The 14,809-nt window shown below is 36.5% G+C and overlaps 1 protein-coding gene across 2 annotated transcripts in view; it reads right to left on the bottom strand.

Annotated features, from left to right (window-relative positions):
• LOC150096712 (multiple PDZ domain protein-like) overlaps positions 1-14,809 on the bottom strand; it is a 1,501,001-nt gene that overhangs the window by 1,452,560 nt on the left and 33,632 nt on the right. For both annotated transcript variants that reach the window (XM_090408593.1, XM_090408594.1), the window contains exons 3-4: positions 14,230-14,381; positions 7,545-7,781 (exon numbers count right to left, since the gene is read on the bottom strand). In XM_090408593.1, coding sequence (XP_090264719.1) covers positions 7,545-7,781; positions 14,230-14,381 — 389 coding nt within the window. The remainder of the gene's footprint in view (positions 1-7,544; positions 7,782-14,229; positions 14,382-14,809) is intronic.

Here is a 14,809-nt window from a genome sequence, read left to right as displayed (position 1 = left end):
CAGCCTCTATTTGGCCTGAATCCAGCTTGTTCTTCACCAAGCTTTTCTTCCACAATTCTTCTCAACCGTTTCTCAAGTATACTGGCATAGATCTTGCAGGGAACACTCAGTAGGGAAATACCTCTGTAATTCTCACATTCAGTTTTATTACCCTTTTTATATATGGGTACTATGAGAGCTCTACTCCAATCATCAGGAATTCGTCCCTCTGTCCAGGCTTTCTGAACTATGCAGTGCAGCCACAGTAAGACTTTTATACCACCATACTTCAGCATTTCTGGTCGAATATCATCTACTCCTGCTGCCTTTCCACATTTCAAGCCTTTGATGGCTTTTTCTACTTCAAGTATCACAGTGTTTTTTTATCACTGTTTGTTTCATTTAGCAGTTTTTCAAAGTAATTACTCCATACTTCAAGTATATCTTTTTCTCCTGTTTTCATGTCACCTTTATCATCTCTAACTCCTTTTACAGCACTCTTTCCTCCATTCCTAAGCTTCTTCAACAACCTCCAAAATATTTTGCCACCTTCTTGATATTTATTTTCTATATTCTTGCCAAAGTCCTCCCATAACTTTTGTTTAGCTAGTTTTACACACTGTTTAGCTTTCTTACATTTGTCTCTGTATTCTCTTAAGAGCACAAGCTGACTTATTTGCCAGGAACTTTTGATATGCTTTCTTCTTTTCCTTCAGTGCCTCTTTTAACTTTCTGTGTCCACCATGGAGTTCTAATTTTTCTATCCTTGCAGACAACTTCACCACATGCCTCTAACTGAATCAATCAGGGCTTTCTTCAAGGCTTGCCACTGAATCTCCAAGGTTTGGTTTCTGTTCTCAAACTCTTTCATTTTTTCTTCAATAATCTTTGTGTATTTTAGTCTACAGTTCACATCTGAGAGCTGCTCAACTTTTATTTGCTTTAAAACTTTACAAGTTATTCTTTTCAATATGAAATTCAATTTTATCCTGCTCAAGACTAAATAGTGATCACTTCCAATTCCAAATCCTCTGTACACTCTGGTGTCCTGCACCAGGGAGAAGACATCACTATCAACAATAACATAGTCAATGAGACTTTTCTTATTCCTAGCCTCTTCTCTCCATGTGAATTTGTGCACATTTTTATGTTGGAACATGGTGTTAGTAATAACCAGTTCATGTCCTGAGCAGAAATCCAACAGATATTTGCCATTATTATTAGCTTTGCTCTTTTCTCCAAATTTTCCCAAAATATTTTTGTATGTCTCGCAATCATTTCCTACTCTGCTATTTAGATCCCCAACAAGGACCAACTTTTCCTTTTTCATTGTGTCAGTTGCTTTTTCTAGAGCGTCAAAAAATACCTCCACTTCTACCTTAGTAGAACATTCTGTGGGACCATAGGCACAAATAAGTCTCATTGTACAGTTCTCCATTCTCATATTTGCCCACATTACTCTACTTGAGACTGACTGCCATTCAAGAAGATTAGCCTCGTATTTTGTGTTGAATACTATGGCTACTCCTTCTGTTGCTTGATTGTCATTGCCTGAATATAACATTTTGTATTTATTGCTTAGAAAGATCTCACCAGTTTTGGTCTTTTTTGTTTCAGTCACCCCTATTATGTCGATCTGGTACTTATCTAATTCCTCAGCTAGCTCCATTTCTTTGCCATTCAGGCTTCTTACGTTGATAGTACCGATCTTTAACTCTGGTGATGTTGAGTTGGGGTTTGTTTTCAGATTTGTTCCAGTAGCTGACTTTTCGCTGTTCGCCCTGGTTCCCTGGCGAAAACAACGGAGGCCTTGTTTAACCGGGCGATGCCCCAGCCGGCATGAAATTTTGTCATGTTGTACCATCATTTTTTATTTTGGTTTAATCAATAAGAAAACAATTTGGTCGGCTAAATCCCAAATTGCCAGCCCATCCTCGTTCGTTCAGTATCAAAGTAGATACTCAACAGGATGCACCACGAGAAGGTGAGGATTGGACATTAGGTCAGAAGCCCTGGTCGGTTCTCCGCATTCCTTTAAAGGCTATGTGGAGGTCTCCTCTCAGTTATACAGCAATAGGGAGGTTACTCTCTACCTATCCGTTAAAATTTCAGCATAAAGAAAGTTTCCCTTTTCAATACAAAATAATTATTATTATTACTACAGGTGACTCCAGGGAGTCCTCAGACTCAACGAGGGAGGCCCTAAACATCATGTCCACACAACTATACGACATTCTCACAGTATCTATCATACCTTGCCTTGAACTCACTCATCATAGCATCCACAACAGACTCTGGCAGCTTATTCCACTCATTTACCACTCTAAAAGTAAAAGAACCCAGCTCTAACACCCTTGCTGACCACACTCTTGTCCAGCTTCCATGGATCGCCCCTAGTTCTCCCACCACTAGTCCTGATCTCAAAAATATCCTATGAATTAATCCTATAGAAACCCTTTAGTAATTTGAATGTCTCAATCATATCTCACCTTTTCCACCTATCAACTAATTTCTGCAACCCACAAATCTTCAACTTGTTCTCATAAGGTTCATTCCATAGACCTGCTATCATCTTGGTCACTCGCCTCTGGATCCTCTCCACCTCCTCCCCATCAAGAAGAAACCTAGGTGACCAAATCTGGGCACAGTAGTCGAGATGAAGTCTTATCAAGGCTCGGTAGAGAGGTACAATAACTTGCTTGTCTCTGCTCGTCAAAGTATTTTTCAACAACCAAGTGAGTTGATGAACTGATTTAGCTACTTTTGCAATGTGCCCACTAAACTTCATCTCCCTATCCACCAACACTACCAAGTCCTTGGCCTCATCAATCTCCTGGAGTACAGTTCCACCAATGTGGTATACTGCTGCTAATCTTTTCACCCCAAAATGCATAACCTTACATTTTGTCATTAAATTGACATCCATTCTCCTTAGCCCAGAACTCCAATCTATCCAAGTCGTCCTGCAAGATTTTGACATCTTCTGCATTAACTATTGCCCTACCTAACTTTGCATCATCAGCGAACAAATGAACTGTTCCTCTTAGATCCTTCCCTATGTCGTTAATGAACAAATTAAACAGCAATGGTCCAAGAACAGAACCCTACGGCACACCACTAGTCACAGGCAGTCTTTTGGACTCTACTCCTTAATAAACTACTCTCTGATATCTCTCCATCAACCACCCACCTATCCATCTCACCAACCCTATATCCATTCCCATATGTTGTAATTTATGGATTAGAATTCCATGTGGTATCCTGTCAAATGCCTTAGCCAGGTCCAGCAGTATCACTGTAAACCCATTACCCTTATCCAGTTCAGCCGTCACTGTGTTATAAAACTTGAGCAAGTTACTGAAGCATGATCTACCCTTCACAAAGCCATGCTGTCCCCCCCGTACAGTATCTCATTTTCATCAATCATTCCTGTATATTTCCCTTGACTACTTTCTCCAAGACTTTGACAACGACTCCTGATATGCTGATCGGTCGGTAATTTGCAACAGTAGTCTTGGACCCTCCTTTATGCAGTGGAACTATTTTCCCCTCTTTCCACACCTTCGGGACTAAACCAGACCCGAGACTCAGATTAAACAACATGGTCAAGGGAACTGATAATTCTTTAGCCGCTTCACATAAGACCTGTGCCAGTATACCAAATCCCACAGATGTATTCCCATTAAGGTTCTGTAATAGACTATTCACCTCCACTTCATTCATCACAATTCCCATATAAACTAATGGTTCCTTCATTTTTTCAATGTCACCACCTGGATGATATACTCTTGCAAAGTGCTCGCTCAGTAATTCCACCATATCGACTGATTCAGTGACCTCCTTACTATCTTCATGCCTTAAAATCATTCTGCCGTGTACAGTTTTTTTTTTTTTTTTATGCTTGCAGCATATTGAAAGAACTGTTTGGGATTCTCTTTTGCTTGCATAGCTAGTTTCCTTTCATAATCCACTTTGCTTTTTTTTTTTTTTACCACACTCGTTACCCTTCTGGCCTGCGCTTTATACCGTTCTTGTGCCTGCAGGTCACCTTTCTCTTTAAATTCCCTCCACAGTTGTTTCTTTTTTTGCAGCTCAAGCTTAATGGTGTTATTCATCCATTTAACCCCTACTTGTTTTACTATTCGGACCCTAGGTATACAATCAGCCATAACCTCCTGTAAATGCTCCTTGACCACTTCCCATGCTCTATCGACATCCAGCCCTTGCAGTTTTACATGCCATATGGCACTGAACCAAGCAATCTCCTAAGCTTGTCATACTTGCCAGCACGGTAATTTCACATATACCCTGTCTTAATCGAAAATTCCACACCTTTAGCCACCTCCTACGTCAAGACCTTATAATCACTCTCACCAATAGGTAGCAACATGGTCATATTCATTATAGTCAAATTCTCACATGCTATTACCAGGTCAAGCACTCTCAAATCCCTATACAATATAATTACTCAAGTACTTCTCTGCTTATTAGAAATCAAATTATTGAAACTCTAATTTACTCGCAAAGAGGTTAGCTAACTATGCCAAGTTATTTCACAAATCTTATGCCAATTATTAACATGCCAAATGACACATATGGACACTTATTACTATTAACTTAATTCTTGACAGTCCATCTATAACGTATCTCCTAGATTCTAAAAGGAAATGTACAACAAAAGATGGAACAAACTTACAGAGTCTCTGTGTCGCACACTCATCCAAAGGTCTTGCACTAAAGTTCCTATGCCATTTCTTTCAGCTCGGTCTTAGGCTTCCTTCTTGAGTGTCTTGCTTCAACAGCATCTCGTTGGGAAATTTGAAGGCATTGGACTGCAATCTCCGGTACTCAAACAGCTCAGGCAAAAGGTTTCAGCATACGGGCAATTCTCCAGCGCTTGAAGTTTGCTTTGTGGCTATTGGCTTCAGTTGCCCTCCCGTGGCAAAAAGACATCTGACCGACACTTAGCTCAGCTATTTCCATTGGCATTTCTCTCAACATTCCCATCTGGCTGCTCCTCTGGCTTGGCCTCGCCGTAATGTCCCATCCTCTGGATCCTACTCCCAGTATTTCTGCCTCTAATTGCCGACTCTGATAACTCTGCCTCCGACTGTAGACAACGATAACTCTAACTGCCGCTGCGATAACTAACTCTCGCTCCCGATGTTTGGCTCAGTCCCTTTTTATTTCATGTTCTCCGGGACCTTGCACGAAGGGTTGTAATCCCCGAAGAATTCAGCACGACTCCTTGATACCCGTTCTTCTCCTCTGTGCACTCCTTTAATCCTATCTTGTCAGGCAGCGGAAACTTGTCTGAATCTTGCTGATCTCTTTGATGCTGACCTAGAAGGTGTTTATATGCAGAGCTCTCAAACAACTTTCTTATACACTTAAATCGTAAACAACTTTCTTATGCCCTTAGATAGAGCTATTATACAAAGTTCCGGTGGCAAAGCATTGCCTTTGTTTTTGACATTCTAGAAATTTTTGTTAAAGCAGTAAGTATAGTCAATTCCCATAGGGTTATTTACATTAATATTTAGCATAAAATATATAGGGACATACAAGGTTATTTTTTATAACATTCTCATGGGACTTGACCTCAGTAAAAATCGACGTAAAGCGCTTTGGTACTTCCAAGCTTTACAAAGACATGTTTGTATACACTTGAGTCTTGGCTCAGGAAAGATACCATAGGAATGGAAGGAATATATGATAGTTCTGTTTGCAAAAGTGGATGCATCTAACTACCAACCTATCAGTATCACTGGTGTTGTTAAAATTTTAGAAAAGTTGGTAAGAACTTGCATACAGAAATGGATAGACAGACAAGTATACTCTGAAAAGAACAATACAGGTTTACTAAAGGAAGGTCATGTTTTAACAACTTGCTCATATTTAATAACAACGTTACAACCAAGTTGGATAAAGAGAATGGATACACTATAGTATTGTTAGATTTTAAGTAATTTGGTATATCACATAAAAGGCTGCATAAACTGAACAATATGGGTTTGGAATATAAACTCTTTACTTGAATAAGCAGATCGTTGACATATCAAAAAGCAACATACAGTAGGTGTAAATCTGCCAGATGTAAGGTGACCAGTTGTGTACCCCAGGGTTTAGTTCTTGGACTATTGTTGTTCAATCTATACATTAACAACATTAAGATCTATTAGAAAACGTTCAGTTGTATGTCACTGATGCAAAGCTTGCAATACAATCAGGGATGCTACTGATATCCAGCACCTACAGAATAATATAAATAGGCTGGAAGCGTGAGCAAATTATAATGCTATCAGTTCAATGTTAATAAGTGTAAAGTTTAAAGTCATGCAGTTTGAGGAGATTTTCAACTGTATATAATATTAATGGGGTTATGCCACAAGAAACTGATGAGGCTAGGGATCTTGGCATAATAGTGGATAGGAATTTGAAGTTCAAAGGTCACATGGCAAAAACAACTCAGAGGATAATTGCAATGATGTTGAAGCAAACCTAGACAAGACCACAGCTGGACTACTGTGCACAGATTATATCTCATGTTCTGATGGGATAAAAAGTGCCGTGGAAAAGGTGAAAAGAAAGATTACAAAAATTATGTCAGGATTATGGAATTAAGATTATGAGGACAGATTGCGAGTATGTGGAATATACATGGGGCATCCATGGAAGTTAAGTTTGTCCACAGTTAAGAAATGGGTAAAATCTAGGATTTTTCTCTTACAGAACAGCGAGTGAGTGTAATAGTTTGTCTTTTGAGGTAGTGAGTGCATCTATTTTGAACGAGTTTAAGGGAAGGTTAAGTATGACAGCTGATTTGGAAGATGTATAGCCCCTCCCCTCCTCTCGATGAGTCCACTCCCTGGAGGTCTCAAATAATAATAATAGTAGTAGTTTTTCATTACTGCAGGATGTCAGTTTTCCAAAAGTAGCCAACAAATTTCACTGAATAAGTTTCTTATATATGCATTAACTGCAAAACAATGCTGTTTTATAATTTTTAAATAAATTTTCATAGTGAGAATTAATGAATAAAACATGTTTATTTGTATATTAATTTAATACAGCAATAGCTATTTTAAAATGTTCATAACTATTTATTTGTAATATGTATTATCATTACTGGTTCACTGTCTAATGATGAAATCAGAACTAAAACACAAAAACAACTGATAGCCTACTCTATGTAATGTTCTTTAAAATTTGTTTCAAATTTTTTACTTGATTTCAGTTAAAGAGTTTCAACAAAAGAATCGATATTCTAAATACAAATATTTGTTCTATGTGTGATCTTATTGCCTATGAATATATTCAAACTTTTACTCTTTAAATGAAAATAGTCTAGAGTAAAATTATAACTCTGCAGCATCACAGTTACTCTTCCACACACACACACCACAATCACATGACACAGTAGACCACTATAGTATAGCAAATCACTGCCTTAATTTTTCACTTGTAGATGATGTAATGTTTTTGATAATGTTTATCAAGCTAACTGGATAGTCTCATTTCAATACTAAAGAATTTATAGAGACTGTCAGAAGGAAAACACTTACTTCAGGAGATGTATCACCATGATCCCTTTGACTTAAGGGTCCTCTAGAACCATGAGTATCAAATTCATAGTTTTGCTCAGGATCTGAATTAGGTTCATATGAATCTGAATTTTGTGGCGGTGAAGGATCAGGTGGCACATTGAGAATTAATTCTCCAGTTGTTGGAGAAATGTCAAAATCCACTGGTAATATAGATGGATGTTTATGGAGTTGCTTTTTCAGTTCCTGAAGAGAATCCTTGAAAAAAAATGTAAGAAAAACATTATACAAATGGCAAAATTCTCAAGCAAAAGGTTTTGTTTCCAATGGCAATTATGCAAAACACTAAAATGCTAAATGTCACAAGTAATTAAGAGAAACACTTAAAAGAATCAACTATGATTATTCACAGAAGTAATGTTTTGCTGGCATAGAATAACTGGCATAAAATTAGCACAATGTTGACATTCATTATAATTATTCAAGATCCCAAATTATTACTTATTTGCAAACTTCCAAATTACTTTAAACACTATAAATAAAATAACTAGCTCCAATACAATCAAACAATTTCATTAAATTGGCCAGGTAAATAAACAGTATCTCTGCTCATGTCAGGCATTAAAGGAATAAAAACACCACAAATAATTGAACAGTTTAATGCTTCCAGTACTTCATCTGTCACAGACATCTTTAGAGGTACAATATAAATTGTAACACATAAATAGCACACAAAAAAGAAAAGTCAAAGAAAATTTATAACTTTCCACCATATCTTAAGAAGTTTCTCACAATCATATTTATGCAAAATAAGGCTGGGATTCAAATTCCAATGGGATATGATATTTGCTAGCGTCAACAGGTGGTATATGATTTTCTCCACCTAGTGCGAGACCTACTTTCTAATAAGTGCCTGCATAATCTTCTGGCCATTATGTCCAACATGCAAAAAAAATAGATTCAATTATAGCTGCTGACCAAAGATAATCTAGGCTTTTTTGCAAAGTTCTGATCAAATTGTTGGATCCATTGGATGGCAACTGAATGCCAAATCTTTGGAAGCAATTCAATTTCAATCTAACAACTATATACAGCTGAGTTATATGCAATAGAGCTGAGCTCTATTGCATATAGCTCAGCTGTATATAGTTGGTACATTCAAGTACAATATGATCAGATCTGCAGCTGTTTTCTCAGACAGCCACAGATCCCTCTAGACCCATGTCCAACACTATCGCCACTAGCTACATGCAGCAAGAAGGCCAAGGGTTTGTGACAAATTAATAGCTCTTGCATTGCAAATATCGGTTTATAAATATATAAAAAATTAAAATTCTACACAAAAAAATTAAAAATCCTTAAAACAATTTTTATTAAGGAATTTAATTTTATTATTAAATAATGAATACAGTAATTGTTGCAATAAAAATTAAATTATCGTCGATATTCATTCATATAAAAATTCCATCTGTTTTCAAAAATAATTTCATACTTGATTTGATTGCATGTGATAAATATGTTTTACGCTAGAAACTATTATAGCAAATAGGATAAAATGGTTGGGCACCACTGCTATACACCGATCTTGAACTATCTATATACACCCTTTGTCCAAAAAGAAACCAAACTTTTGAAAGAAAATAAAACACAGGCCAATTATAATTATTCAAATCATGTATTTCAATCAATATACTCTCCCTCAGCTTCAATACAGCATTTGGTATGGTCAATTAATTCGTTAAATGAGTTTTTTTTATATCGGTTTTTGTGAGGGTCGTGGTTACTGCCGTTTGAACGTGTTCAATGCGTGTCGTATCGCTTTCCTTTCATCAGTAAATAAAATCAGGAGTAGAGAAAAAAGTCAAAGGGTGCTAAATCAAGTGAATACAGAAAGTGATCCAACACGTAAATTTGGTTTTTGCTCAAACACTGTCTCACAATGTTCGAACGATGAGATGGTGCATTATTGTGCACAAGTGACCAGCTGCCTACATCACAATATTCATGCCGTATGCGACAAATTCTCGCTATCAATCACTTCAAAACTTCAAGATAAAACTCACAATTGACCGTTTGGCCAGACAGAACTAATTCTTTGTGGATAATGCCCTTGGAATCATAGAAACAAATCAGCATTGTCTTTACTTTTCACTTCTCCAAGCGACTTTTTTTTCAGATGCCCCTCTTCTGGTGGTCTCCACTCAGCACTCTGGTGCTTTGTTTCAGGCCCATACTCAAAACACCACATTTGGTCACCAGTAACGATTGTTTCAAGGAAGTTTTAGTCTTTACGGGTGGTTTTAACGAGGTCCTTGCAGTGTTCAATTCGATACATTTTTTGGTCGGTCAACTTCTGGGGAACAAATCGCAAATTCAATTTACGAAGGCCCAAACTCTCGGTCAAAATGTTGTGCACAGTTGATTTTGGAATTCTCAATTCATCTTCAATCAATCTCATGGATGATTTTGGGTTTGCTTTGATGAAATCACACATTTTTTGGATGTTAACTTCGTTCAGCCCAGTTTTTGGACGGCCCGGTTTTTGTCGTCCTCGAGCAGCTAACAACCACTTTGAAATCGCTTAAACGACTCGTAAACTTGAGTGTGGGATAAGCATTCATCACCGTATGCTTTTTGAAGCATTTCAGTAAAACTTTTACCAAGTTTAACACAAAAGTCAATCGTAGCTCTGTTCAAAACTCATTTTCAACCATTCGTCAAAACACACTGTCACTCTTGGCACTATAACTCAGCTAATGAAATAGATGTCAAACAGTTGACACAACACTAATGAAGGTTGCTGCTTTCAACAACAAAAAGATACATCAGATGGCACGACTAGTTTCTTCTATTTTTGAAAAGTTCGGTTTCTTTTTGGACAGAGGATGTAGAGGTACAAAATCAGTACAAACTGAGTTGCTGGCAAAGAGGAAGGTTGGAATGTTTAATCTGCACAAGGAGAAGATGCATGGTATTACCTACTCTGATGTCTAGAGCCTGTAGTAACACTTATCAGTACAAAAAAGGAATGTGTAGCTGTCTAAAGATATTGTTCAAAAGGAACAAAAAATAACTGGTAACCATTAACAAAAATATAACTAGTCATAAAATGGTCTGAAAGGGATTGCATTTTGATTTTATAAAGCAAGGACAGCTGCTGATGTCAAAGTGACAATGGTGATTCATGCTTGCTTTGACAAAGACCAGGAATAGATGATATTCAAAATGCTCCAGCTACAGTTCTGACCTGATGGTGGATTGGATCAAACCATCCAAGTATAATATTGGACAAAAACAGACTTGACTCGTAATTAAGTCTTTTTCTGATGAGTGTTTGAAAAAAAAAAAAAAAAAAATGGAACTAACGAATATCCATTTACACCTCAAGAAGCAGAAACTAGGATGTAAAGGCTGTTCAACTTTCTTTGGCATTTATCTTGCAAGTGACATATACGAGAGAGAGAAAAAAAAACTTTTGTCAAATATGAAACTTGAGAAGCTTCTGTTGCAACTGAGATTATCAGTTGTCCTGGTACTAGACTTAGCTCTGGGTCAAAATGAATACATTTGCAGCAAAAGTGCATGCAACTGTTTTCTAAACTCATAAAAGCACCCCTAAAAGAAGGTAATCAATCTAATGCAACTGTCTATGATCCAGAATGTTACAAGAATGAAAAGACATCCATATGGAGAGTAGGACAGTTGAAAGTTGTTCTGTTGAGCTAATGACACTTAACACAGAAACTTATAAGGCTTCCTCCTCTTTTAAAAATGAGGAAGAGAAGGTTGATCCCACTGTGACTTGGAAAATTCAGTTCAAGTTTTTAAACAAACAGAGGGAGGTTTCCTCCTCCAAAAGAGTTGCATAAGTTTTTTAAAATGCCAAACCATCACTTTTTTTTCATGTAAAAAAAGAGACAAACATACTAAATGGCACCCAACTGTTTTAGGAATGTTAATGGATGCTTATAGATTCAATGCCCTCATGTTGAATGATGTTTTTGGAATCCAGACTGTCTTGGAGAAAAGGATGCTGCTCTCCAAAATGATAAGAGTTAGCCATTTTTTCCAAGATCTTGCATAAGCAGCTAGTCAGAGCAACTGAGAAGTAACTGGTAATTTTGGATCCTTATCTAGCTTTGGAAAGGCAATAATAGTCATTTTTCAGGATTCTGAGAATTCCTCACAGAGAACTCTCTTGAATAAGTAAAGCAACTGATCCATGGAGGATGTGTGATGAGATGTCTGACCATGTCATTTGGTCTTATGACAGTCAGCACTGAAGCAGAACAGCTTTTAGTTATTTTTTGAATGGCCTGTTGTGACTAGACCATTTGATAAAAACAGAATTCAATGTTTTTCTACTTTGCATTTTGGAGCCAGGAATCTGAGGAGAAAGAGGATGTTGCTGATGTTCTCAGAACTCTTTCCAAGCAAATCTGCAATTGCTTTTAGGTATCCAACTGTACAACCATTATGTTCAAGGATCAAAGAGGTGAATGGAATATCTGTCCTTCATTTTCTGAATTTTGACCAAGACCACTTTTGTGTTTGTTGAGCTAATATGAATTGAATTTGATGTACACTTTTGGATGCAAGTATATTTAAAAGCAAGTAAGTTTTGTGAAGTAGAGTATCTACAGAACATACCCCAAGCTTTGTTCTGGAATTGCTTGGCTGTTGCACCATATAAAGTCCACTATGATTTAGGGAAAGCAGAAACCAACTTCATGTTTTAGGTATTGTGGTTGCCATAATTTGCATTATATATTCTGTAATATGATTCATTAATACCAGATGAACTGACTATTGCAAAATCAAATTCTACCATGGACAAGGAGATATTCCAAGTCAGCTTGATCCATTTTCTACTGCAGTATCCATGATAGAACAGGTTTACATGTAAGAGTGGATATAATAATAAAATGACTATTCCCATAGCTGTTAATTTATACTTCCATTTAAACCAGTGGTCACCAAAGGGGTCGATATGAATTGTTAGGGGTCGATTCGGGCTCAGGGGTCGACAGAAAAATAAGACATTGTATGGGTAACATTTAATTCGGTTAACTTGGATTACCTCCATGACAAAAGACATGGAGGTAATCCAACAACGCAATTAAGAGTGAATCGTGGGATCAGTACCTCCATCTTACAGGTCCATCCTGTAAGATGGAGTAAGTTCATGAAAATAGTTACTGAGGCCAATCAAGTAAGCCAAAATGACGTATTTACCAATAAACGGATGTTGGTGGTTCCTGCCGGCCGGCGCAGTGGGAGCGAGATTGCAACACGTGCGTGGTTCTTATTTACTGATACAAGTATTCGATCCCAGTCTCATTTTTGCGCATCGACATACAAGCGAGTGTTAATGTTCTAAAATTCATCAACATACATATTATAATTCAATCGTTATTCATTCACGAACTAAACTTCTCTATGTTGAAGAGTTGAGCAGCGCTGGTAGTAATACCAGTAGTTTATTAATATCACTAGTAATACCAGTGATAGTAATATAATAATATATACTATATTATACATACAATAAACACTGTAATTATAAAATAAACAAACTCACATAAGTGTCTTTTTTTGCTTGTCCTATTATAATTATGTAATAGTAAAATATAGGAGGTCGATAAAAAGTCAAGAAACTCTTGAAGGGGTCAACGGGCAAATAACTTTGGCGACCCCTGATTTAAACAGTAGAAAGAGATGGCAAGCAAACTGTTGGATAAATAGTAGTAACTGCTCAGGTAGGCATGAGGAAAAGAGTCACTTCCAGTGTTTAAGGATAAGCTGTTATTTTCAAAAATGTGCTCCACAATTCTTCCTGATGTGTACTAATTCAATTCTGCCATATTGTAGTTGTCATCTTACAAGTATGGGGATGGAAACTGCAACATGAGGTCATCCTAAAGAAATATCTGCACTGGGTAGGAAATAGATACACCATAATAACTGAGAGGCTAATGGAATCTGCAATCACTAGGTTCAATTAAAGCTATGTTACATCTTCAGCAGCATAGCTTAAGGCAATAAAATAAAATGTGATAGACAAAGAAAATCTAAAGTATCACAAAATTAAAATATCAGATAAACACAGCTTATCTCTCTCACACACACCATTTGATCCTTATAACACTTTTTTTTTTTTACTTGGCTGTCTTGTAACTGCATACAAGGAGAGAGAGATTCCATTTTCCATATACCTTCACTTGTTTAACTTCCCTACTGGCTGAGATGGATGAAATAGTGAGACCAAAGTACACTTCTTATCCATGTTATTCAATGGGGGTTACAGAATTGTATCCAGATTTAGCTGGACATCTATAAATGTCATGGCCTGGTGGGGGGTTAATTTCCAACTGCAATATATTGATGTTCATAATGAACTTAATATCTGTAGTTTAATGAGTGAATTAAATTAATTGTTTACATGTAACTTATTATAATGAATAATGCACAGTTATTCCTCAACATAAAGTCTAAAAACATTTCACAGATTCCATAAAGGAGTTAAAAACTTTATGATCAAAGTTACAAACATGAGCAGACCAAAGACAAAGTGAGAAGTACAGACTCCTGCATTATTTGTTTAATGCTAAGTTTATTTAAGTCAACACAATCTTTCTTTACATTTTAAATCTGAAAATTTCAAAACTTTTCCAAAACCTTAACTTCTCAAAAATTAAGTTTTCCTTACCTGTATAGTAAGAATACTATTAAAAACAGGGCTATCTAATACAGAAATCAGGGTATTAAGATCTTCTCCAACAGTGGAACTTAAATGAGCTCCATCAGAATCTTGAAGTTGCTGCTGTATCCTTTCTAGCAATCTTAAAGCTTGTCGAGTATCTGTCAATACAAGTACATGCATTATTTTAACACTAAGAACGATTTTTTTTAAGTAGGTGAATGGGGAGCTGCAAATCCTTTCAGAGAAAACTAATACAATAAGCTTATCTAGATTAGCAATTTTAGGTATATGTTTCACAACAGCAACTATAAAGAACCTATCGACATATCTTACTCTATCTATTCATAACTACTTTGGATGGAGATTTTTCTGAAATTTGGTATTTAGCACCAAATTTCAGAAAAATCTCCACTAAAATTTGTTGAACTATTTCAACTTGCTTCAATTAGAAACAATTACATAAAATGATAAACTGTGCTATTACAAATTATAAAAACAGTTGGAAATATCTGAAAATATGTAACTATCACAAATCAATAATTATCAGCACCATGATCACTATCAGCACATCACAGTTAACAAGCTT

The sequence above is a fragment of the Typopeltis vanoorti genome, chromosome 18 (assembly GCF_054136105.1).
Source record: "Typopeltis vanoorti isolate ZY-2024b chromosome 18, IOZ_Tvanoo_1.0, whole genome shotgun sequence".
NCBI classification, from domain to species: domain Eukaryota; kingdom Metazoa; phylum Arthropoda; class Arachnida; order Uropygi; family Thelyphonidae; genus Typopeltis; species Typopeltis vanoorti.
Note: the sequence above shows the minus strand (reverse complement) of the source record. Positions and strands in the feature narration are given on the sequence as shown.